The 24,051-nt window shown below is 40.6% G+C and overlaps 1 protein-coding gene across 1 annotated transcript in view; it reads left to right on the top strand.

The window, feature by feature from the left end:
- Window positions 1-21,864, top strand: part of LOC117394817 (activin receptor type-2B-like) — a 59,493-nt gene extending 37,629 nt beyond the window's left edge. Inside the window, exons 2-11 of the mRNA XM_059018852.1 lie at window positions 9,649-9,856; window positions 10,845-10,954; window positions 11,359-11,510; window positions 13,107-13,250; window positions 13,573-13,716; window positions 14,818-14,966; window positions 18,786-18,900; window positions 19,242-19,380; window positions 20,557-20,687; window positions 21,010-21,864. Coding sequence (XP_058874835.1) covers window positions 9,649-9,856; window positions 10,845-10,954; window positions 11,359-11,510; window positions 13,107-13,250; window positions 13,573-13,716; window positions 14,818-14,966; window positions 18,786-18,900; window positions 19,242-19,380; window positions 20,557-20,687; window positions 21,010-21,204 — 1,487 coding nt within the window. The 3' untranslated portion in view covers window positions 21,205-21,864. The remainder of the gene's footprint in view (window positions 1-9,648; window positions 9,857-10,844; window positions 10,955-11,358; window positions 11,511-13,106; window positions 13,251-13,572; window positions 13,717-14,817; window positions 14,967-18,785; window positions 18,901-19,241; window positions 19,381-20,556; window positions 20,688-21,009) is intronic.
- The last annotated feature ends 2,187 nt before the right edge of the window (window positions 21,865-24,051 follow it).

Raw genomic sequence — 24,051 nt, 5'->3', positions numbered from 1 at the left:
GATGGGTGACGGCCTTGGTGGCCTGTGCGGATTTCCTTGAAGATTTGCTTTGCCACTGTTGGCATGATGACAGTGCTGCTTTGAACACGCCATACGTAATCCAATTTTTTGTGTTTTAAATTTGGTGCTCAAAAATGTAATGCTCGTTATAAAGAACCCATAATGACAATGCAAGCTTCTCCACAAAGGTTCTGTAATGCACCTACATTTTATTTATTTATTTATTTATTTATTTATTTAAGCTAAAATAACAAGGAGGATTTGTTACAATAAGGCTAAAATAAATAAATAAATAAAACTGGAACCTTGTTTAAGATTCTTTGCCCTTGTGAGTGTTGTAGTATGCCCTTACAAAAATGCTGAACATTTTACTTCGCTTAACGAGGGCACATAAAGGAAGTTTCCAGAAGATTTCAGATTTTACAATCCTGCTACTGGGCTTCCAGGGGACGCCTAGTCAAACACGGACATGCTGCTTAAATTCAACAAATGATCAGTTACACAGAGACACAGCTTCACTTTAACATTATTGGGTGTTACCAATAGAAGTAGGAAGTGCTGTCTGCAAGTTTCTAAATGTTTTTTTTTTTTGTTGTGTTTTTTTTTTCAAATACTCTTGTCAAAATGCTTTTAAATTCACACACACAACGATGTGTGAGAAATGAGAAACCTGTTTTGAGTGTTTTGGAATTAGGATTGTTTTACCACAGTACGGGGGGAGTTGATTTAAATGCTGCTCAGGACAGTTTTAACCAGTGCAGAATTGTTTACAGTCTCCGTGGGCCCCACAAGAGAACAGCAATATGCCTGGGGACCAGCTGGGACCGATTTACCTGGAAATCTGCAGGAAAGGGATGTATGATTAGTCCCTAAAGTAACACGGGGAGGGGGAGGAGGAGGGGGTCACCAGGCCTTGTCTGTTTCCTGTATTAATTTTGGTTGTTTCTCTTTTACGATGTGATACCATTGTCATGGTGGGGCCAGGGCTCTGGTATCTCATTCTGAGCTGTCTGGGAAATGAGGTGGTGCTTTGGCAGTAGTCCTTTTCCTTGTTCCATATTCTCCATTTATCAACATAGATTTAAGCTAGTCAGAGCTGCCATTTAGGTAAACGCTACATTGCAAAAGTCACCAAATTCAAATTTGCTAATAATGGGTTTTACAACATTTGCATTAATGAATGAAAGCCAGCTGTAAGAATTTGCACAATGCCTTGGCCTGTTTCTGTATGTGGTTAAAGGCTGGATTCATTATCGAGGAATGCCTGAGCAGTGGTTTGAGGTTTGAAGCTGGTCTTGTGGGAGAAAAAGCAGTAGTTGAGTGTTTGTTTATGGGAAGACAGAAATATGTTTTGAGGTTTGTGTGTGTGTAGGATTTATTATGAAAGTTGCACATGTGGACAGTTGACTGCTATGTGAACTGGTGTAAAAATAAAATCCCCTTTTAGCTGAAGAATGTTAACGTGGTACATTTAATACACAGTACAGTTTCAATACAATACATTTAATACACACTGTACAGTTTCTATACAGTGGTAGATTTAATACACACTGTACAGTTTCAATACAATACATCTAATACACACTACAGTTTCAATACAGTACATTTAATACACACTGTACAGTTGAAATGCCTGGCCTTTTGACTGCACTGGACAAAGATACAAGAATCTTGAGATCTGAAATAAACATATGGAGTAAGGGAATACAACCAGTAACTATTTATTTATTTATTTATTTATTTATTTATGTATTTATGTATTTATATATAAACTATTAGAACTACAAACTAGCCTTTTATCATTTAATTTCCATTTTATCAAATTCTGTATTCATTTTATTAATTGAGTGGTTCAGTTGTTAATGTGTGTGTGTGAAGTTGCTATAGCAAGTTGTGATAGTTGTAATACAGCTGGAAGATATCTAACAATGACTGCTGAGGAAGAAGCAACACTATCACATCAGAATGTCCTGCTGCAGCATCCTTGGGTAATAAGAGAGTGGGATTCACAATGAATGACTTCTTGCTGCTGATGTAGTCTCAATATAGCTCTGTAGCGTATTGTACGATGAAACTAAAGAGGGAATATTGTGACAGTTCTGTTAACTTCCCAGGAACTGCATGGGCAGCAATGATAATGTATACTGCACAATACATACAAATACTGTATAGGCAGCAATGATAATGTATACTGCACAATACATACAAACACTGCTTTGCCATTTTGTACAGCAGAACCTGCCATGTGATTGGCCAAAAGTAAAGGTATTGGACACATTTCATTAATCCTTTAAAGTAATGTGTGTTCATGTTTGGATGTTTGATTCTCTGAACGGTCTGAATGTGTACACGGCTTTGTAATGATGGGGAAACGAAAGCGCAGATTGTTTATAACGGATGGAAATGCTTTGTGGGAGTTTGGGGGTCATCTTTGATCCTGATCTATCATCTGAGACTCATTAGGGAAGTTACTAAAGTATCTTTTTACCATTTGAGAAATATAGCCAAACTTAGACCATTTATTTCCATATCTGATGCAGAGAGACGAATGTATGCATTGTTTCATCTAGAATTGATTATTGTAATGCACTTTTTTCTGGTGTCCCAAAACGTGTGGTATCCCGCTTGCAGCTTGTTCAGAATACCGCCGCTAGAATTTTGACTAAAACCAGGAAAAGTGAACATATTACCACTGTTCTGGCCTCTTTACACTGGCTCCCTGTGCAGTGTAGAATTGATTTAAAGATTTTGCTGTTAACTTGCAAGGCCCTGAATGGATTAGCACCTAGTTATCTGCAGGAGTTACTGACCCCATATCTTCCAAACCGCACTCTGAGATCACAGGATGCGGGGCTGCTGGTTATTCCTAGGGTCAACAAAAGCAACACGGGAGGTAGGACTTTTTCTTGTAGAGCTCCTAAAATATGGAATACTCTGCCTTCGTTTATCAAGTAAGCTGGGACCATTACCGTTTTCAAGTCTACTAAAAACACACTTTTGTAAAATGGCTTTCTTATCTTAGTGGGTTTTAATGTAACTTTAAAATTGCTGCTTTTGCATTATGATGTGTACACTGTTATCTGACTGGCAGTTGTATGTGTGACATGCTGTACAAATGTATTTTTTTTTTTTTCCTGCTGTGTACTGTACAGTGCTTTGCGATACTTTTGTATAAAATGCTATATAAATACAATACATAAATAAATTAATTAATAACAGTGTGATCCATCCCTGGTATTACAAGTTTAATAAGACATACCTGAGCTTGTTGCCTGCACACACTGTGGCTAATCAAGCTCATAGTAAAACCTGTAATGGGTTAGTATGCTATGCAATAGGAGTCTTATTTCCATGCCTGTATAACTGTTTCCTGAAGCATGCATTCTCTAGTCTAGCTCCAACACTCCAGTTTTATAAAAAGATTCATTCATTTGAATAAGGACATTTGGCACGAATGATATTACATGGCTAGAGCTTTTCGCTTTTTTTTTTTTTTTTTTTTTTTTGAGTCTCTTCAATGAAACTCTTGGAAAAGGTGTTGATTTAAGAACTAGATTGAGAGAAAAAAGGCAATTCCTTATTTAATTCAAACCGAATGAAAACTGAGTGAAGTTAAATTTATTTAATTAAGTCATAATTAAGAGGAAACTATTTGCAGAACAGATTATAACATTTTTGCAACAAGTCATTAAGATTTTAAATCCGGGGAAAGCAATTTAACTGAACTCACTTTGTGTTCAGTTTGAAATACGAATAAGGAGCTGCCGCCTTTTATTTATTTTTTACATTATCACTGAAACAGAATCATAGTTTCATTCAAGTTACGGTACAAAAATAACAGAAGTGATCTTGTTTCACAGTCAACGCTTTACCGGAGTTTTTAATCAAGAAACTAGAGTCCGCTCAATACTTTTAAAGGGACGTCACGTGACTAAAAATAAAAACCGGAAACAAAGAGTCCTGTCAGTGCCATAAACTGTCTTTTATTATTATTATTATTATTATTTATTTCTTAGCAGACACCCTTATCCAGGGCGACTTACAATTGTTACAAGATATCGCATTATTTTTACATACAATTACCCATTTATAAGGTTGGGTTTTTACTGGAGCAATTTAGGTAAAGTACCTTGCTCAAGGGTACAGCAGCAGTGTCCCCTACCAGGGATTGAACCCACAACCCTCCGGTCAAGAGTCCAGAGCCCTAACCACTACTCCACACTGCTGCCCATGTCTTGAGTCGTTGCATCAGCTAATTTTACTGAACGCCAACAGAGCATCTGCTGACTGCTGAGGCAGGCTAGCTTGTTTCTGCTCAAGTCTGATCCAGGAGGATATTCAGATGAAAGTGTTTGTTACTTTTGGATGGTTTGCTCAATGCCATTGTCCCCACAAAATTCACTTATAACTGCACATCCGGCTTTTAATCGACCAAATGTCCTTGCAGTGAACATGTAGGCTCAAAGAAATTGAAGAGAGAGAAGAAAGAATAATAAACACGAATGAAAATTAACTTGTTTCTTCAAGTCACAAAGCGTGTGTAACCGGGAGCCGCTTGTGGCTGTGAGCTGTGGTTTGACCACCTCTGGTATATGGTAAATAAACTTGTTCAGGGAAGACTGTGTACGCATTTGGAAGTCGCAGATATTTCTTTTTAGCTATTAAACAGATTAGTTTTGCTTTTCTTGAATAGTCTTTTTCATGGGTAAAAAAAAAAGAGAAGAGTTGTCTGCCTGATGTGTAAATGTATACAATAACAGCTGTTTCTTTAAATGTCCGATGTGTTTTCAATGCTCCGCTCCATTTCTGATGACAGATTGAAATCTTAATTGGCACGGAACAACCACCTTGAAGTAGAAACACAAAAGAACACTTCCGCCTCTTTTCTGGGGAGGGGAAATGTCTTCATGCAAGGGGGTGGGTGATATGACATCAAATGAGAAGAATCTTTTAATCTGATCGACCGTGTGTTTTGTTCTTTGTGTTTGCTTTTTTTTGCGTAGGCAGTGTAGAAGGCTTCAGGATCTCATAGGTAGCTGGCTACCAAGTAGTACAATGTTACTACTTAATCAGATGTTTGTCTTTTTTTTAAATGAATTTGTTCTTATTAATCTGTAATGTGTTACAGACTTCCATATAAGTCTTGTTTATTGCTTGCTTGCTTTGTGCATCCCCCAACTATAACCTACTGAGAGCATTCCTTCCTTGTGCTACCTCGATTTCAATCTGATTTCCATTAACTTTAATGCCTGTTACCGGACCTCTGGGATATCTGTAGTGGTGTGCTGCAAAGCCTCTTGGCTGAGACTGCTTTTAATGTGTTTTGTAGGTTACCTGACACACACTGAGACAGAGAGACACACACACACACACACATGAAACCTACTTTTCTTTTTTCCCCCTTTTACTGAGCAGATACAACCAAGATAATTTATTTGCACAATGCTTTTGTATTGGTACTCAGGAAAAAGAAAGTGAATCAAGGTACCCTACATTTGGTGTTGCTCAGCAACCGCAGTGCACAGATTTTGTGGGAACATCTGTTGTAGCCAGCCATGCCAAATTTAGTAAAAGCATTGCTCTGTGCAGAGGCTGCTCAATACTGCAAATGTTTGCTTGCGGTTTTCTGTCCGCTTGTTTGGCAGAGAAATGAAGGAGGGTTGGTATTGGAGGTCTGCTCCTTCAGTCCCTCGCTGTCACGGTCTGCTCTGCTTGCAGGACCCTTCACATGACCTTTTCACAGCTTGACAATGATTTTGTGCCAGTTGAATCTGGGGAGATGTGGAACGTGCAGTTCGGTGGTGGAAGCTCAAGGTCTTTTGTGGTCATCCTTATTTGTATATTGTGCTAAATGAGGCTGGGAACAATCCACAGAGATTGAACAGATGACTACAGTAGCTGTCAGTGGATCTGAATTCAGCAACACTGTTTAGGAAGGGCTCCTCTTCACTTTCTAATGTGCAGGTCTTTTATTTCGAAGCATGCATTGTGCAGCTCCAGGAGTCAGTGTGTGTTTAAAGATGAACAGGAGTGTTTTAAATTACCTGAATCAGGGTGTGAATATAAAGTATGGGGATTAGGAGACTGGTGGAAATGTATCTGAGTAAAGAGGGGGGTGTTCTGATTTGAATTAGATTAATACAGTAATGCACAAGCATGTTTGAAATGAGAAAAGCTACTTTATGTAACCTAGATTCCGTTTCTTTTACAAAAACAATTTGTATTTATTTTTTCCTATCTGGCAACACACAGTGTAGTGCCTTATGAAAAAATCTGGCTTGAGGCTGGATTCTAAACATAATATTGTAGTACCATAAGAGTATTTAAAGGGTTAAACTTAAACTGTAATCTAGCATGAGAAATAAAGTGGAGTTTGTAACAGTGTTGCTTACTATGGTCACTATAGTAGCATCTGATAAATTTTGGAGGGAGATAAGCCCTTCCGAATTCCTGAGCCTAGAATAGGCATCTGAATCAGTAAGAGATAGCAAGCATGGACGCACCTGGTTTGCAAGGTTGGGTGTTGGCAAGTGAATAATTTGATTTTAAGTGAGAAGGACACCGCTATCACAATCTAGCATGCAAAGTCAGAGGAAGCAAAGAGCAGCGGACAACGGCCTAACCGATTTTAGCTCTTCACAGTATTCAAAAGGAACACCCCAGAATCTGGTCAAAATTGTGAGAAACTTAAATAATACAGACTGCATCGCCCTTGAAGAAAGAGGAAGTCAAATTTGCAGCAATATTTCCTATATACTGAGTGACAAGGTTGTCCTGACCAGGAATACAGACAAACTCTATGGAAAGCGGGACCACAGGCACTGAATCACACCCAGCATAGACTCTGCAAGCGGGACCACAGGCACTGAATCGCACCCAGCATCGACCCTGCAAGCGGGACCACAGGCACTGAATCTCACCCAGCATCGACCCTGCAAGCGGGACCACAGGCACTGAATCGCACCCAGCATCGACCCTGCAAGCGGGACCACAGGCGCTGAATCGCACCCAGCATCGACCCTGCAAGCGGGACCACAGGCACTGAATCTCACCCAGCATCGACGCTGCAAGCGGGACCACAGGCGCTGAATCTCACCCAGCATCGACCCTGCAAGCGGGACCACAGGCACTGAATCGCACCCAGCATCGACCCTGCAAGCGGGACCACAGGCACTGAATCTCACCCAGCATCGACCCTGCAAGCGGGACCACAGGCACTGAATCGCACCCAGCATCGACGCTGCAAGCGGGACCACAGGCGCTGAATCGCACCCAGCATCGACCCTGCAAGCGGGACCACAGGCGCTGAATCGCACCCAGCATCGACCCTGCAAGACAAATGAAAGATTTAACAGAACCTGTATGTGGGAATGTAATACATGTATAAGCAGAGAGTTCTAAAGTATAACAGGGTGTGGCCATGGAGTCTCTGTACTATAGAAATCGGGCCAGCGTAAAGCAGATTGAAATAACTTCATAGTCAGAGTGAAAATAATTGAAGTTAATTCTAATTAAGGTATCTATCTATCTCTTGATCTCTCAATATATATTAAACAGATTGCTAATGATTGATTGCGATTTTGTAATATCCTGTTAATTAAAATTTACTGAGTTTGTATTTTAATAATTTTATTCAAACACTCATCTTTTTTTACACATTTTATTCATGCTATTTGAGTATTGATTTAACAACCTTGCCATTATAAGAAGACAAATATAAATGATGAATATTTACTTATACTTGACATGTCACATTTAAGTTGAAATTGAATGTTGTCAATTGCTGAAGATAATGTACTGATTATTTTGACATTTAACTTTCTTCTGTACCGTATTACTGAACTCCACTTTGATAATGTATAGACTATATAACCTGTGTTATGGTGGTATTGTTCGACTGTTTCACTTCCCAGATCTGAGTATGATTGGAAGTAATTACTAATTAAGAGTGCTAATTAATAAAAATATTACACATCAGCTAGCTACTCTTGATTGGGTATTGTAAATGTGTTTACTTGGTAATACTACTTATAATATTAGAGGGGTGGCTACATTGTATCATGTTTGATACAGAAATGGGCATTCCTGGCTTATATTGGCTAAGCATGTGCTGGCTGGCAAGGCAAACACTTGTATACGAGTACAGAGTGAATCTCTGGATCTAGCTGTGGAAGGAACCGGTAAGGTTCCTGGTTAATCACCTGACTTTATTCCTAGTCTGATGAATGAATGGTTCAGTTTAACACACTGGTACCCTTTTCAGGAGTATTAACCCATTTTTGTGCAAGTCTGTGTTCTTGCTTGTCCTCAAAGGTTGTCTAAAATCACCAGGATTTCGGCTTGATCAGGAATGCAGCTTATTCTGGGGGCAGCACAGTGCTGGGATGGGAAGATGACTCCCATTGCACATCAGTTTGGTTTTACAATGCGGTTTATAAAACACTCCTGAGCTTGTTACCTACCTCTATGCTGGTTATTGAGACTTGTAGTAAAACCAGGAATGGGTGGAATTGCTGTGCATAGTATTTCCATCCCTGTCTTACTGTAAGTAGCACATTGTTGGGGTCCTAGAACAGGATTTACAGTTTAAGATGACATTTAGCAGCATTTTGCTTTTCTGTTTTGTATTTGATATATATTATGTAAGTTTTAGAAGAAATACAATTGGATAATGTACAATACAGAAGAATAAAGGAAAATAAATGGATGTACTCAATACTATGATGCCTGGAGGTTTAAATAGAATAGAATAGAACACAAACACATTAATAGATTTAAATAGAAATTAGTAGTTAACATGGAATCAAAAACCAACACTAGAAGTACCTCCACTGCATATTTTTAAACATTTTCCCTTGACAAAGGTATGTTAAACATACCAAAATGTGGGAAGTTGGCTTAATTGAGCAAAAACGTGTGTGTGTAGATAGATCTCATGCAGTGTCCTTGGCAGAAGTTCAAAAGGATTTTAGCACATCTGAAAGCCCCTATTTTTACTCTTGGCTTGATGTCTTTATTGACTGTGCGTGTGGAACTGGCCTTAAGACAGCAGCCTCCTTTGATCCCTGTATATTCTCAGCTACTCGCCTTCTCCACAAACAAACCAGTCACTGAAATAAACTGCAGGGAGAGGCTCCTCCTCCCTCTCCCTGGGTTTATATTGGGCTTTGCTGTCCTGCATTTCCCTGCAGGGTACGGATTGTAAAACCAGAATTCAGAGTTGGGTGATGGGGAGCAAACTATGAGAAAAAGCCCTCCAGTTTCAAAACTGGGGAAACAATGACTTTTAAACTTCTGCATACTTGAACCCCTTAAGGTACACAAATTGAGAGGTTGTTCAAACGTATCCTTCTTAAAATACATTTGATAGTGACTTCAGTTTCACAAGTAGGAAACTGACAATTTGGATGAACAGATCCAACCTGTCAGTACATTTGAAATCCTGTTTCATGCACCTTGAAATATAGAGAGTATGGAAATTTAAATGGATGTTGATGAAGATGTTTCACATTAGTCAAGTTCAATATGAACTGAAATGTTTAACTGAAGATGTAGGTGGTATTGCATAATTTACAGGGCAACACACAGTATCTACACAATGCCTGCACGTCCAAGCTTTCTCTGAATGCCTTTGCGTTTTCCCTTCAGGGCCTGGTCGCGGGGAGGCGGAGACCAGAGAGTGTATTTATTACAATGCCAACTGGGATCTGGAGAAGACCAATCGGAGTGGAGTGGAGCGCTGCGAGGGGGAGAAGGACAAGCGCCTCCACTGTTACGCTTCCTGGCGCAATAACTCTGGCACCATTGAGCTTGTGAAGAAAGGCTGCTGGCTGGATGACTTCAACTGCTATGACAGGTGACAACCTGCTGCGGGGGTGGGGGGGGTGGGGTAGTTATATCAGTAATATTGGATAGGTGGCCATGTGCTTGTCACTGCTTAGCAAGAACCTTTGATCAGCTGAACCGCAAGGACCCAAATGAAGGTGAATAGTCCCTCCTCCTTTCTGTGACTGTATAATTAGTACAGCCCCTCCCTCTTTCTGGGACTGTAATTAGAATAGTCCCTCCCACTTTCTGTGACTGTATATAATTAGATTAGTCACTCCTTTCTGTGACGGTATAATTAGAGTAGTCCTGCCCGCTTTCTGTGCCTGTATAATTAGAATAGTCCCGCCCTCTTTCTGTGACGGTATATAATTAGAATAGTCCTGCCTGCTTTCTGTGACTGTAGAATTAGAATAGTCCTGCCCGCTTTCTGTGACTGTATAATTAGAATAGTCCCACCCTCTTTCTTTGATGGTATATAATTAGAATAGTTCCTCCTTCCTTCTTTCTGGGACTGTAATTAGTGGACTATGCTTTTGTACGGTAAACTGTTTCATTAAAAACTGGTGCATGATTGCTGTGGTTTGAACACCTTTGGTACACTGTAGCTTTCACATCTCTATCATGCTGGCTTTGTCTGCCTGTTTTACTGTGCAAGAGGACTCTGCTCTGGGTCAAAACCACTAACCTGTGCAAAAAGTATTATCAATTGTACAAAGACTTGTGAAGAAAGATGCAAGTTCTGTCACCAAAGGGTTGGAGGCTTAAAAGCTAAAAGGCCGTATTTGTTATCAAATTTGAAAAGTCAGTGAGTGTGTGTGTGTGTGTGAGCTGGAGTGCTGCAGAATTTCTCAAAGCTGTTTTTTTCAGTTTAAAAAGCCCTCTATCAGAAAACAACCCTGTTTTATTGAGTTCTGAGCCGCCTGCAGTCCTCCGACTGGCTGTACCACGAGATCATGTACGCAGCTCTCCTCTTTTAAACTGTGCTTGTTTTCACATGGATTTTTGATTGCTTACAGACAGGAGTGTGTGGCCACAGAGGAAAACCCCCAGGTATTTTTTTGCTGCTGTGAGGGCAACTACTGCAATGAGAAATTTACCCACTTGCCTGAAGTTCTTGAACCACAAGGTGAGTACCTCCCTCCTCCTTCCTTTTGGGCTTACAAGACTGCAACAAAACAGACCTCTCGCTTCTATAACCCGGAATGACAGAGCTGAGGTAGCTGAGGTACTAAGATACGAAACATAATTAGAGTAAGAACTTGCGTGAATAAAGTACTGACAATTAGTCAGCAACTGCCTGTCTGTTGCAGGGAATGGAAGGAAAGGGGAGGCTATGCGAGAAAGCAAGATGTAATAGAGAAAAAGCAGTGAGTGCTTCTGACAGGGAGTATGAGAACAGTGAGATAATAACAGTGGAAAAGAGAAACAAATGGAGTGACCATTAAAGAACAAAGAGAACCCCAGAAATTTCAGATACGACAGGACTCCAGTGTGTTTTAAAATGGCTTTTTTGTTTGTGTTGAATTTCAGTTTCCTTTGAGCCCCCTCCCCCCATGCCCTCTCTGCTGAATATCCTGGTGTACTCCCTGCTTCCCATCACCGGCCTCTCCATGGCAGTGCTGCTGGCTTTCTGGATGTACCGACATCGCAAACCCCCGTATGGGCACGTCGATGTGAACGAGGTGAGAGAGCACCGCATCAAAACAACCAACAAGTCTTGTGAAATAACACATTGTGCATATGGGAAAATGCAAACAGGGGCATGTTTGGGGTTAATTGTTTGAGATTTGGTTCTACTTTTAAGTGTTTTTGCATTAAGTCTTTATTATGGGCACAATTTTTCTCAAGAACATAAACATGTGCACACAGATACCGAGTTGTCCATGGTGATGGGCTACTTTTATTTCTAGGTTAATATATAATCCACAGTTTGGTGTGTTACAGTATCCCAAAATGGAATGCAAAGGGTCTCTAAAGGCTAGGAGTCAATAATGGATGATTGCTGACAATAGTGTTCATCTAGAGTGGGACAGGCTCAACATTTGAACGAGTAACCCTAATAAATGCACAATGCAGCCTTTATCACAGGGACTGCAACCACTTGTGACAGAAAACATCCTTAATATTGCTTAGCAATGTTTTGTTTATTTAGCTAGTAGCAAAGTGGAAAATTGTCTCTGTTTTAAACCCCCCAAATATTTTTTATATTTGTTTTGTTTGTTTTTTACATTGAATATTCTCCACCTATATTGAAACATTGCTATTTCTTTTCTGGGCTCTTCCTTTGAGATCTGCATTAAAAGGACTTGCCCATGGTTATTCTTAGTTGTACATGATTCTGGTACGTCCGGGTCTAAAGGGAGTGTGCATTAATTCCTCTGCTTGTAAAGCACCTTGGCGTGCTGGAGCCCAGTTTGGGGTTTGCTTTGTGCATCTCTCCACTTCCTTTGCCCTGGATTTCCTCTCCAGCATGAGGTTAACGTGGTCTCCTCCATCCAAACTGCTGATGAGGCTTAATAACAAAACGGAAAGCCTTCTATTGTACTGGGACTGTACATACAGCATACAAGTGTGTCCCACAGTAACACTATACGACAGAGCACAGTGATGATGCTGTTCCTGTCGTTGTGAATTTAAAACATTAAACTGTGGCGCATGTGCTGCATTACTTTCATATTACTGTTATTCTGCAGCACTATTTTCCCCCTGATGTGTGTTATGATGTTGTTGTTGTTGTTGTTGTTGTTTATTTCTTAGCAGACGCCCTTATCCAGGGCGACTTACAATTGTTACAAGATGTCATGTTGTTTTTACATACAATTACCCATTTATACAGTTGGGTTTTTACTGGAGCAAGCTAGGTAAAGTACCTTGCTCAAGGGTACAGCAGCAGTGTCCCCCACCTGGGATTGAACCCACAACCCTCCGGTCAAGAGTCCAGAACCCTAACCACTACTCCACACTGCTGCCAGTGTTAATGATCTATGAAAATACATTTGCCAGTCGTACAGTGCTGCTTCTTTCTGTTTTTTTTGTTTTTGTTTAAGTTCATTCATTCCAGTTCTGCTCTCACTTATGCACACTGACCTATATACTGCTGCGATGACAGACCCCTGTGTTTTTATTTATTTATTTATTTATTTTATTTTATTTTATTTTATTTATTTATTTATTTTTGTCTCTCTAAGTTAGGAGCCAGGAGAAGCTGGCTCCTAACGTCTGAGGAGGCTGTTGTGTGTTTTCGTTTGTTTCTCTGATTTGTGTTTCTTATTTCCCAGGATCCTGGACTAGCCCCACCCTCGCCTCTGGTAGGCCTGAAGCCCCTGCAGTTACTGGAAATTAAAGCTAGGGGGCGCTTTGGCTGTGTGTGGAAGGCTCAGCTAATGCATGAATATGTAGCAGTGAAGATCTTCCCCATTCAGGTAATGGCTAATCTGGACTCCTGTATCTCAGTCCAGGGGCTGTTGGCATCAATTCCTACTGTATTTGGAGTTAACATTGAAGCCCCACCACACACATTGATATTACTATTAAATTGCACACTAGGAAACTGAGCTCCTTGCAGGTTGTCTAAAAACAGGAACTGTTTTCCCCTAATGTTTTTCTTGAGCTTTTATTATTGTACATTTATTATTCCACGGTTTTGCTGCAGTGTATGCGTATACAAGTGTCTGTCTAATGTATGCAGTATGACTCTGTGTGATCTGTGACATATCCTAACCAGGGAAGTTCTGTTTCTCCCAGGATAAGCAGTCATGGCAGAACGAGAGGGATATTTTCCTGACTCCTGGAATGAAGCATGAGAATCTGCTCTACTACATTGGAGCAGAAAAGAGGGGAGTGAACCTGGAGATGGAGCTGTGGCTCATCACAGAGTTTCACGAGAGGGTAAGCAGCCCAAGAGGGGAGTGAACCTGGATATGGAGCTGTCGCTCATCAGTGTTTCACCAGAGGGTGAGCAGGGGCGGGCAGTGTCACGAGAGGGTGAGCAGGGGCGGGCAGTGTCACGAGAGGGTGAGCAGGGGCGGGCAGTGTCACGAGAGGGTGAGCAGGGGCGGGCAGTGTCACGAGAGGGTGAGCAGGGGCGGGCAGTGTCACGAGAGGGTGAGCAGGGGCGGGCAGTGTCACGAGAGGGTGAGCAGGGGCGGGCAGTGTCACGAGAGGGTGAGCAGGGGCGGGCTTATGAGCCAGAGACACACATTTGGATATTCAAACAAATGCTGCTTGCAGTTTATTGCAAAAAAAATTAACTGTGTATGTAATTGTTCATATAGTAGAATGTATTAATTATTATGAAAAAGATTCTGCTATAATGTTTCTCCATTCTTTAATTTGTAATTTGACGTGGTACTAGGTTTGCTGTGTTTTAGTCCTGAGATTTTATTACTGTAAAATTTGATATGAATTTAAAAAAAATAATAATATTTGAATATTCTGTTAAATTAAATAAATACTCAACATGAAAAAACGGTTCGTCCCAGCAATAATTTAAGAGAAACAAGAAAAGACCTGATCAGACAGGATAAACAGGATAAAAAAAAGTAGAAGCAAGCATCTTAACATGATTGCTCAGCACTGAAATAACTTTTATCTCTTCAGTTCCCAATGCCTCCAGTTTGTCCACTCCATCAAGAATCATCCGTTTCAAACATTCAAACCCAGTCATCTGTACCTTGTACATACCATCATGAATAGACGCATGGCCAGGATGTCCACAGTTCAGTTGCTTGAAGGGTTCAGAATGTAGGCATCAGGCAGACTCGCCCCTTCTGTGTATGCACTTGGGTAATGTTTAAAACAGGACCACTGTAAGCTTATAGGAGATTAGAGCAAGATTTCTGAAAACAGCCCTGGAAAAATAAACCTTGCTTCTTACCTCTTGTGATGAACTCCAGACACAGTGAACTCCTGGTCTCCATACAGGGGTTTGGAGTTCATCATCCTACTAAGAAACCACATTCCAGGTAATCTTGGGGTTTGTGCACACAGGGCTCCTTGACCGATTACCTGAAGGGGAACGCGGTCAGCTGGAATGAGTTGTGTCACATTTCGGAGACGATGGCCCGCGGGCTGGCCTATCTGCATGAGGATGTGCCCCGACACAAGGGAGAGGGCCCCAAACCTGCCATCGCCCACAGGTAATGCCAGCAGACACACAGATTTAACTGCAAGATATCGAAGTCAACACTGCCATCTAGTGAGGATTTGGAATGTATTGCATGGGTCTCTATCATGCATGCTGTGTAAAGGAGGTTGTTCACAACATGTGAACTTAGTGCTCATCTAGATTTAAGCCAGCTTCATTTTAGTGAAGCTTTGCAATATTGGTAAGAATCAACTGTGACCAACTCTAAAGTAACTGCTGATTTCAAGAACAATGACTTTTCTCCTAGTCCTGTGTGTGCCTGTATCCAGTGTCGTCTCCTACAAACTAACTAATACAACCAGAGGTTGCGTTGGAAATGAATACGATAGTATCCCCATGCACTGTATTTTATTTTAAAATAATGTGTTATGCCCCATGTTAAGAGGTCCATATTGCTAAGAAATAAAACAAGTATTTTTGAAAAAGTAAATTCAAACACACACAAGTAGGGCTTGAAGTTTTCAGGTGACAAATTTAGGTAAAACTCAGAAAAAGCTGTTAATTGCAAAACAGTCTTTGCTTTTACCTTCATATCTTGACTGAGCCTAATTCTGGTCCCTTTAATTTTATTTCAAAGAGAGCTGACAAATTATACAAATTAATTGTTCATCCCGAGCCTACTTTTAACTCTCATTTCATTTTTGCAGTCACCTAATTTAACGTTGTGTTTTTGTTATTTTCCGCACTAGTTTAACCGAGATGCCATTAGTTTTTTTTTGGTTTTTTTTAACCATAAAAAATGAATACCTAGTGCAGAGTGTACACTGACAACAAGTCAGTTCTCAGTGGGAAGTTTTTTTGCTAAGCAGTCAGCATCTTCAGGGGATTTTTATGAAGATTGCTCATCTGCATCTCAGCCATCTACTTCTGACGGAGTACTACAGTGACCGAAGCAGTAGTAATGCACAAAAACGCAAACAAAAAATACTACTTGTAATTTTGAATGGGAGATGAAGTATTCGTGGCTTGTTTATAGAGACGTCAGGATGTACTGTGTGAAAGAGCTGCTGGGCAAAAAAAACCCCAAAAAACATACGCATGGATGTACAGTTTTTCGAGAATCTTTGCTTAAAAGATACGGCAATGCTGTTATTGGAATGCAGAAAAATATTACAACACACATAGATGAAGGTACTTTGCAGGGAGGATTTTAACCCCCTCCCTGCCATGTTGCAATGTGTAGGTGTATATATAAGAGGGCAGCACGGGTACCCTAAAACCCAGGTTTTAAATTACCCAATGCTACCCGGGTCTCTCTTTACTACCTGGGTTTTGATTTATTAATTTGAGAATTTAGAAATATGACAATACAGTTGTAATCGCGGGTCTCTGGCCGGCGTAATACACAATGTTAAAACAAGCTTTTGCATTGTCTTTTCTTAACTGCCAGGATATCGATGTTTTACAGAAAACAAGTACACCTCAATAATAATAACTGCGGCGACTATTCTCAGGAACTAAAACAGAAACAAAACAGTATAACAGGGCTCTACAGTGTGACTAATTTGGTCGCATATGTGACTAAAAATGTGCTTGTGCAAACCTAAATTTGAATTTAGGCGCACGTGTGCCACTACAAATTACTAAAGGGTGACTATAAAAAAAAACATTTTTTTTTTTGGGGGGGTGACTATAAAACCCTGAAAAAAAACACAGATCTAAACTCATAGCTCAATCGTAATGTCTCTGGGAATGTAGTTTTATTGGTGTCTACTGTTAATCACATATATATATATATATACACACACTACCGGTCAAAAGTTTTAGAACACCCCCATTTTTCCAGTTTTTATTGAAATTTAAGCAGTTCAAGTCCAGTAAATAACCTGAAATGGTACAAAGGTAAGCGGTAAACTGCCAGAGGTTAAAAAAAAGTTTAGGTTACCAAAAATCGAAAAATAATGTACATTTCAGAGTTATACAAAAAGGCCTTTTTCAGGGAACAAGTAATGGGTTAACAACTTACAGCTGTTCTGCAGCAATGGAAGTAAATTAAGCCTTGAAAGTTGATGCTAACAATTCCTACAGGTGTCCCAACTTTTGTTGATTACTTACAAACCCTCTGTCTGTATAAAGCAGTGTTGGAACAGACTGTGTTACTACACCCTCTTAAGCATTATTTGGACAGTATTGTACTGCAGGAAGTAGTATATTGCTCTCATAATGGCGAGAAAAAGGCAATTAACAAAGGAAGACAGACAGACCATTATAACCCTTAAAAGTGTAGGTCATTCCTTTAGAGAAATTGCAAAGAAAGCCAAGGTGTCAGTGAGTACAGTTTCCTACACCATCAAAAGGCACTTGGAAACTGGAGGAAACTCTGACAGGAAGAGGTCTGGCAGACCCAAAGCCACAACAGAATCAGAAGACAAGTTTCTGAGAGTCAACAGCTTGCGTGATAGGCGGCTCACAGGACAACAGCTTCAAGCACAGCTTAACACTGGTCGAAGTAAGCAAGTCTCAGTTTCAACTGTGAAGAGAAGACTTCGAGCTGCAGGTTTGACAGGTCGAGTGGCAGTAAGAAAGCCATTGCTAAGATGGCAAAATAAGAAAAAGAGGCCTGCCTGGGCCATGAAGCACCGCCAGTGGACTACTGAAGACTGGAAGAAGGTCTTATGGACCGATGAATCAAAATTTGAAATCTTCGGTTCATCACGCAGGGTTTTTGTACGCCGTCGAGTAGGCGAAAGGATGGTTCCTCGGTGTGTGAACTGTCAAACATGGAGGAGGAAGCGTGATGGTCTGGGGCTCTTTTGCTGGATCCAGAGTTGGCGACTTGCACAGAGTGAGTGGCACCCTGAACCAAAACTGCTACCACAGCGTTTTGCAGCGCCATGCAATACCCTCTGGTATACGCCTAGTTGGTCAGGGGTTCATCCTACAGCAAGATAATGACCCAAAACATACCTCCAGGCTATGTCAGAACTACCTTAGAAGAAAAGAACAAGACAGTAGGCTTCAAATCATGGAATGGCCAGCACAGTCTCCAGACTTAAACCCCATCGAGCTGGTTTGGGATGAACTGGACAGAAGGGTGAAAGCAAAGCAACCTACAAGTGCAACACATGTGTGGGAACTTCTGCAACAGTGTTGGGAAGAACTTTCTGAACAATATTTGATTTCCATTGTAGAAAGAATGCCACGAGTGTGTTCGGCTGTTATATCTGTAAAAGGTGGCTACTTTGAGTCAAACGTTTAGATTAAATTTTGTTAAACAAAACGATTCCATGATTTCTTTTTTATCTCCAATTGTTTATTTGTTCTATGCTTTAATTTCAGAGTACATTGAGACATTAAACTGTAAATTTCAATAAAAACTGGAAAAATTGAGGTGTTCTAAAACTTTTGACCGGTAGTGTGTGTGTGTGTGTGTGTGTGTGTGTGTGTGTATATATATATATATATATATATATATATATATATATATATATATATATATATATATATATATATATATATATAATATATATATAATATATATTTTTTTTTTTTTTTTTTTTTTAACACTACACCCATAACCCTTTCAATATCCGTAGTAGAAAGTGAAGCTCTCTTAAGCTGTAACAGAGGTAGTGTTGAAAAGCATTGAAAGCTACACGCTTTAGTGAACTTGATTGTTAGTTGGAGAGCTGTGCACAGAAGTAACACTGTGCCCTCTGCTGGTCAAGGGAATTATTGAGATTTCAACCCCTTTTTAGACTGCATTGTAAGGGACAATACAATATACATTTGAATGTTGGTCCATAGGTTAAGCAGACAGCACTAACAGTATGTATTTATTGTTTTTTTTTTTTTTTCAAAATGTTCTCAGGGATTTTAAGAGTAAGAATGTGTTGCTGAAAACAGATCTGACCGCCATCATAGCAGACTTTGGGCTGGCTGTTCGGTTTGAACCTGGGAAGCCACCAGGAGATACACATGGACAGGTAACTATTGAATGCCATTACTACAGCTAGGGTATATCGATATCTATTCCCTTCACTCACTGTGTGTATGATTGTACCATCATTGTAATGTATTTATTTTAGAATGTTTTATTTTATTTTTTCAAATTTATGGCAGGGCAACTTCTTGAACCCCATATAGTTTTATAACATTTGTACAAATGTGAACTTGGGACTGACCGGGATATATGTGTGTTAACATGTTGCTTTTGTGTATGCCCTCCCTTCTGTGGGATTCTCTCACTCTCACTCTCACTCTCACTCTCACTCTCACTCTCACTCTCACTCACTCTCACTCTCACTCTCACTCTCTCTCTCTCTAGGTGGGGACGAGGAGATACATGGCTCCAGAGGTGTTGGAGGGGGCAATCAACTTCCAGAGGGATGCCTTTCTCAGAATAGACATGTACGCCATGGGGCTGGTTCTCTGGGAGCTGGTGGCACGATGCACTGCCTCTGACGGTGAGCCAACATGGGGCTGCTGTGGGGCAGAATACCAAGGAGTTACAGTGCTGCCTTGTAGCACCGCCAGCTCACTTGCTCATCAGTGGTTGTCAGTTTATTTAATCGTCTTCATACCGGGTGGCACACAGGCCAGCATCAAGAGTTCTCTCTCTGACTGGTAACCCATATGTGCAGCCATTTTGGTGCGTGTGTTTCTTGAGTTTTAAACTTTCCCTCTGTTTAGTTGTTTCCAATCTTCTCTGGATTTTAGACTCTGGCACTTTGTATACCATTGTGAGATGAGATTGTGTTGGGTATGGGACGAGGCTGATGTCATTAGAGGGGGTTGCTGGAATGCTGTTCCTCTGTTTTGCAGGCCCTGTAGATGAGATTGTGTTGGGTATGGGACGAGGCTGATGTCATTAGAGGGGGTTGCTGGAATGCTGTTCCTCTGTTTTGCAGGCCCTGTAGATGAGATTGTGTTGGGTATGGGACGAGGCTGATGTCATTAGAGGGGAATGCTGGAATGCTGTTCCTCTGTTGCTGGAATGCTGTTCCTCTGTTTTGCAGGCCCAGGCTCTGTAGATGAGATTGTGTTGGGTATGGGACGAGGCTGATGTCATTAGAGGGGGTTGCTGGAATGCTGTTCCTCTGTTTTGCAGGCCCAGGCTCTGTAGATGAGATTGTGTTGGGTATGGGACGAGGCTGATGTCATTGGAGGGGGTTGCTGGAACGCTGTTCCTTTGTTTTGCAGGCCCAGGCTCTGTAGATGAGATTGTGTTGGGTATGGGACGAGGCTGATGTCATTAGAGGGGGTTGCTGGAATGCTGTTCCTCTGTTTTGCAGGCCCAGGCTCTGTAGATGAGATTGTGTTGGGTATGGGACGAGGCTGATGTCATTAGAGGGGGTTGCTGGAATGCTGTTCCTCTGTTTTGCAGGCCCAGGCTCTGTAGATGAGATTGTGTTGGGTATGGGACGAGGCTGATGTCATTAGAGGGGGTTGCTGGAATGCTGTTCCTCTGTTTTGCAGGCCCAGGCTCTGTAGATGAGATTGTGTTGGGTATGGGACGAGGCTGATGTCATTGGAGGGGGTTGCTGGAACGCTGTTCCTCTGTTTTGCAGGCTCTGTAGATGAGATTTGTGTTGGGTATGGGACGAGGCTGATGTCATTGGAGGGGTTCCTCTGTTTTGCAGGCCCTGTAGATGAGTACACGTTACCGTTTGAAGAGGAGATTGGGCAGCACCCGTCCCTGGAGGACTTGCAGGAAGTAGTTGTCCACAAAAAGATGAGGCCTGCTTTCAAGGACTGCTGGCTGAAACATTCTGTGAGTATTATCCATCTGGTTGCTGACAGTAACACCCTAATAAAATGAATCCCCCTAGATCTGGGGTAAGTCATTAATGTAATGTTCAGAATCTAGTTATACTTCCTTGTACAATGAAAAGCCCTTGTGTGCAACCCAGTAACACAGTATTATACAAGATAGATCAAGCACTGGAGTTTTCATAGTTCATGGGAAAGCTTTGCAAATAGAACTGTATGGTGAAGTATTAAAAGAAAGGCCCTGCATTACTTCAGACAAACAGGTAAGGATTCTGGATTTATATTGGCAGCCCTGCTGATGCATGTTTTGTTCCTCACCCCAGGGTTTAGCGCAGCTGTGCGAGACGATCGAGGAATGCTGGGACCACGACGCAGAAGCCCGTCTATCGGCAGGGTGCGTGGAGGAACGCATCTCCCAGGTCCGAAGATTGACGCACGGCACTACCTCGGATTGCCTGGTTTCCATGGTGACTTCTGTCACCAATGTGGACTTGCCACCCAAAGAGTCCAGTATCTGAATCCCGGTCAAACCCTCATTTTTCCAGACTCGGTGGATTTCAGAAAACCGGGGAAAAAACAAACATGATTGCAGCTGCTATTTTTTTTTTATTAATTGTTGTTGTTGTATTATTATTATTATTATTATTATTATTATTATTATTATTGGTGTTGTTATTGTTGTTGTTATTATTATTTTGGATCCGATCAATATTACCAGCACACTTCTCTACTGTATTTTTTTTGAGAGACAAAAAAAACAAACATATGCGGTCATCTCAAACACATTCAGGTGCGACCAATGAATGCTGAAAAAGGTGCAGGTACCTCAAATATTTCATTTGTCACTTTTTTTGATTTATTTTAATTTTTTGTATTTTTTTGTTTTTGGAAGTTTTTTTATTTGGTCTTCTAGACAGGGGACCGTCTGACAAACGAAAAATGAAACCATCTACCATCTCAGACAATTACAATGCTGCAAAACCTTGGAGGAAACTGAAAAGACTGTTAGACAATTTTACACCTTCAAGGGACTACTCATTTCTTTTACGTGTGTGTGTGTGTGTGTGTGTGTTTTATGAAAGCGAGTGCTCAACAAAATAACGGTAAACGTGTCTTTTATGGAACTAACGGGTGTCATAGTAACAGAAAAAAGGCAAAAGACAAACTTTTTTTTTTTTCATCCCCCCGACCAGCCAATGTGTTGTCTTGTAGAGAAGAGAGAGCAATGTTGGGGGCTGGGGGTTGTTTGGGGTGGGGTGGGGGGGGGCAGTTGAAATTGAACTGCAGCATTTGGACAGTAATATTTTGTTAGGTACGGAACTGCTTCTCAGGTAACAGGTCTCCTGGGTAGGGGTTTATAAGGTAGGGTGTCAACCAAACCTATTAAGTGAGGAGAGACAGAACAGACACTCATGGAAATGGAAGGGGGGGGGGGGGGGGAGGGGCACATTTAGGCCAATGCAGCACAGTTTTGTGGGAGAGTGTCATAGGTGCCCAAACAAAAATCTAAGTTAGTGGAGCATGGTGAAAGAATGTGTGTGTGTGTGTTTGTAAAGATGGGCAGTTTCCAATTATTGATGTGTTCATTCTCTCTTTTATTATATATATATATATATATATATATATATATATATATATATATATATATATATATATATATAGTTAGTATTTTATTTTTTCTCGTAACAAGATGGAAGAACAAACCTGGAACATGCTTTCAAAAGACAAAACGTACACATGGAAAACCACACGTGCACCTAGACACAAACAGTTCATGACCACAGACCACCTCAAACCAGAAATACCTCAGATTTTTCTACATGTATGAGTTTTATTCTATATTTTGTTAGTTGTGTTGTCTTTGTAATCAGTATATTTTAATGTAAGTTGGCTTTTATGACAAGGGAGTTTAAAGAAAAAGAAAACAGAGTTCCAACATCTTTTAGGTAGTGATCCCATTTCGCATTGTATAAAAACATCCATTGTAAATAACTGTACACAGTTGTAGAATACTGCCTACATACAGTACCTAGGCAGCATTCAATAATTGTACTGGCTATTGTTTGTCTGTTGCCTATAAGGACAGTAAACCTTTTTGCATGTGAACAGTTAAAAGTCAATCAAATTTCTGTGCCTATGAACTTTTACTTTTGCCTATGAACGTTTGCATTACTTCATTAATAATGAAGTAATGCAGTTTAAAACAGAAAGAAAGGGGTGCAAAAGAAAGCTTCTCCATTCGGAACACTCCTGAAAGTTTATTTTTCCATTGAATTAGTTTTTTTATTAATAATTCCACAGCTTGGGTCAGGACGAGTGTTAGCTGATGAGTCCTGGTCAACCAAATCGAAAAGATCTTGTACTGGATCCAACAATGAACGAGATACAGTATTCAATTATATCTCTGTAATAGAAGAAATCAGGTTGTTTTATTTTTGAGTGTTTGAGAAAAACGTTTACTGTCCCAGTTTAGTTTGTGCTCTGTAACCGTTTCTGTGTCGCATTGACTAAATCAGACTCTACAGCAGTTGCCTTTTCAAACCATTTTTTTCTACCCCTGAGAGCTGTAAGTTCTTGTTTCCAAGATGTAAAGTATTATCTTGTGGGTTGGAGGTTTTGCTTTCCTCTTTGCTTCTGTGTAATTTAAACCACACAGAACTGAGATGAAATGCCGATAATGACTGCTCGTACAGGGCCTGGTTTCGGACTGTTTTGTAATCATAAATGTATCTATTCAACAGGAAGTTTTTAGGGGCCTGAGTCTGTACAGCTCAGTCTGACGACTGCAAAGGTGGTTCTGTTAAAAGTGGAGATTGAAAGGAGGATTTTGAAAGGAAAAGGTACAGCCGGTTTACGATGTTTTGAGGTCCCTGATTTCCAATGTAATACACGAGACTATTTAGAACTCCTTGTTCACTATTAAATCTGTGGGGCGGGGGGGATATTATAAACTAAAAATACCCACAGCTCATGAGTTTTAGTATGAACTTCAGTTACTGTGTGGCTTATCTTTGCTGCAATATTTGTCGGTGACATTGTGTGGGGAAATAGCAATGTAATTTGTCTGTTCCCCATTGTGAGAAACTGCAAAATGCTGGCTGAAAACTGTTAAAATTGATTTAGTCCAGTAGTTTGGAGGTCCAGTGTGAGGAGTGATTGATTTATTCCAGTAGTTTGGAGGTCCAGTGTGAGGAGTGATTGATTTAGTCCAGTAGTTTGAAGGTCTAGTGTTAGAGTAATTGGGGACACTTTACAAACAGCTCTGTTTCTAAGAAGAGCAGTGCTGTGTTGTAAAGGTCACGTTCATGTTCAACACCAAGGTGGTGATTTGTTTGAAGCAGTGCATAAGTGATTCCTGTAGGTGT

Source organism: Acipenser ruthenus, chromosome 3, assembly GCF_902713425.1.
Source record: "Acipenser ruthenus chromosome 3, fAciRut3.2 maternal haplotype, whole genome shotgun sequence".
Classification (NCBI taxonomy): Eukaryota; Metazoa; Chordata; class Actinopteri; order Acipenseriformes; family Acipenseridae; genus Acipenser; species Acipenser ruthenus.
Note: the sequence above shows the minus strand (reverse complement) of the source record. Positions and strands in the feature narration are given on the sequence as shown.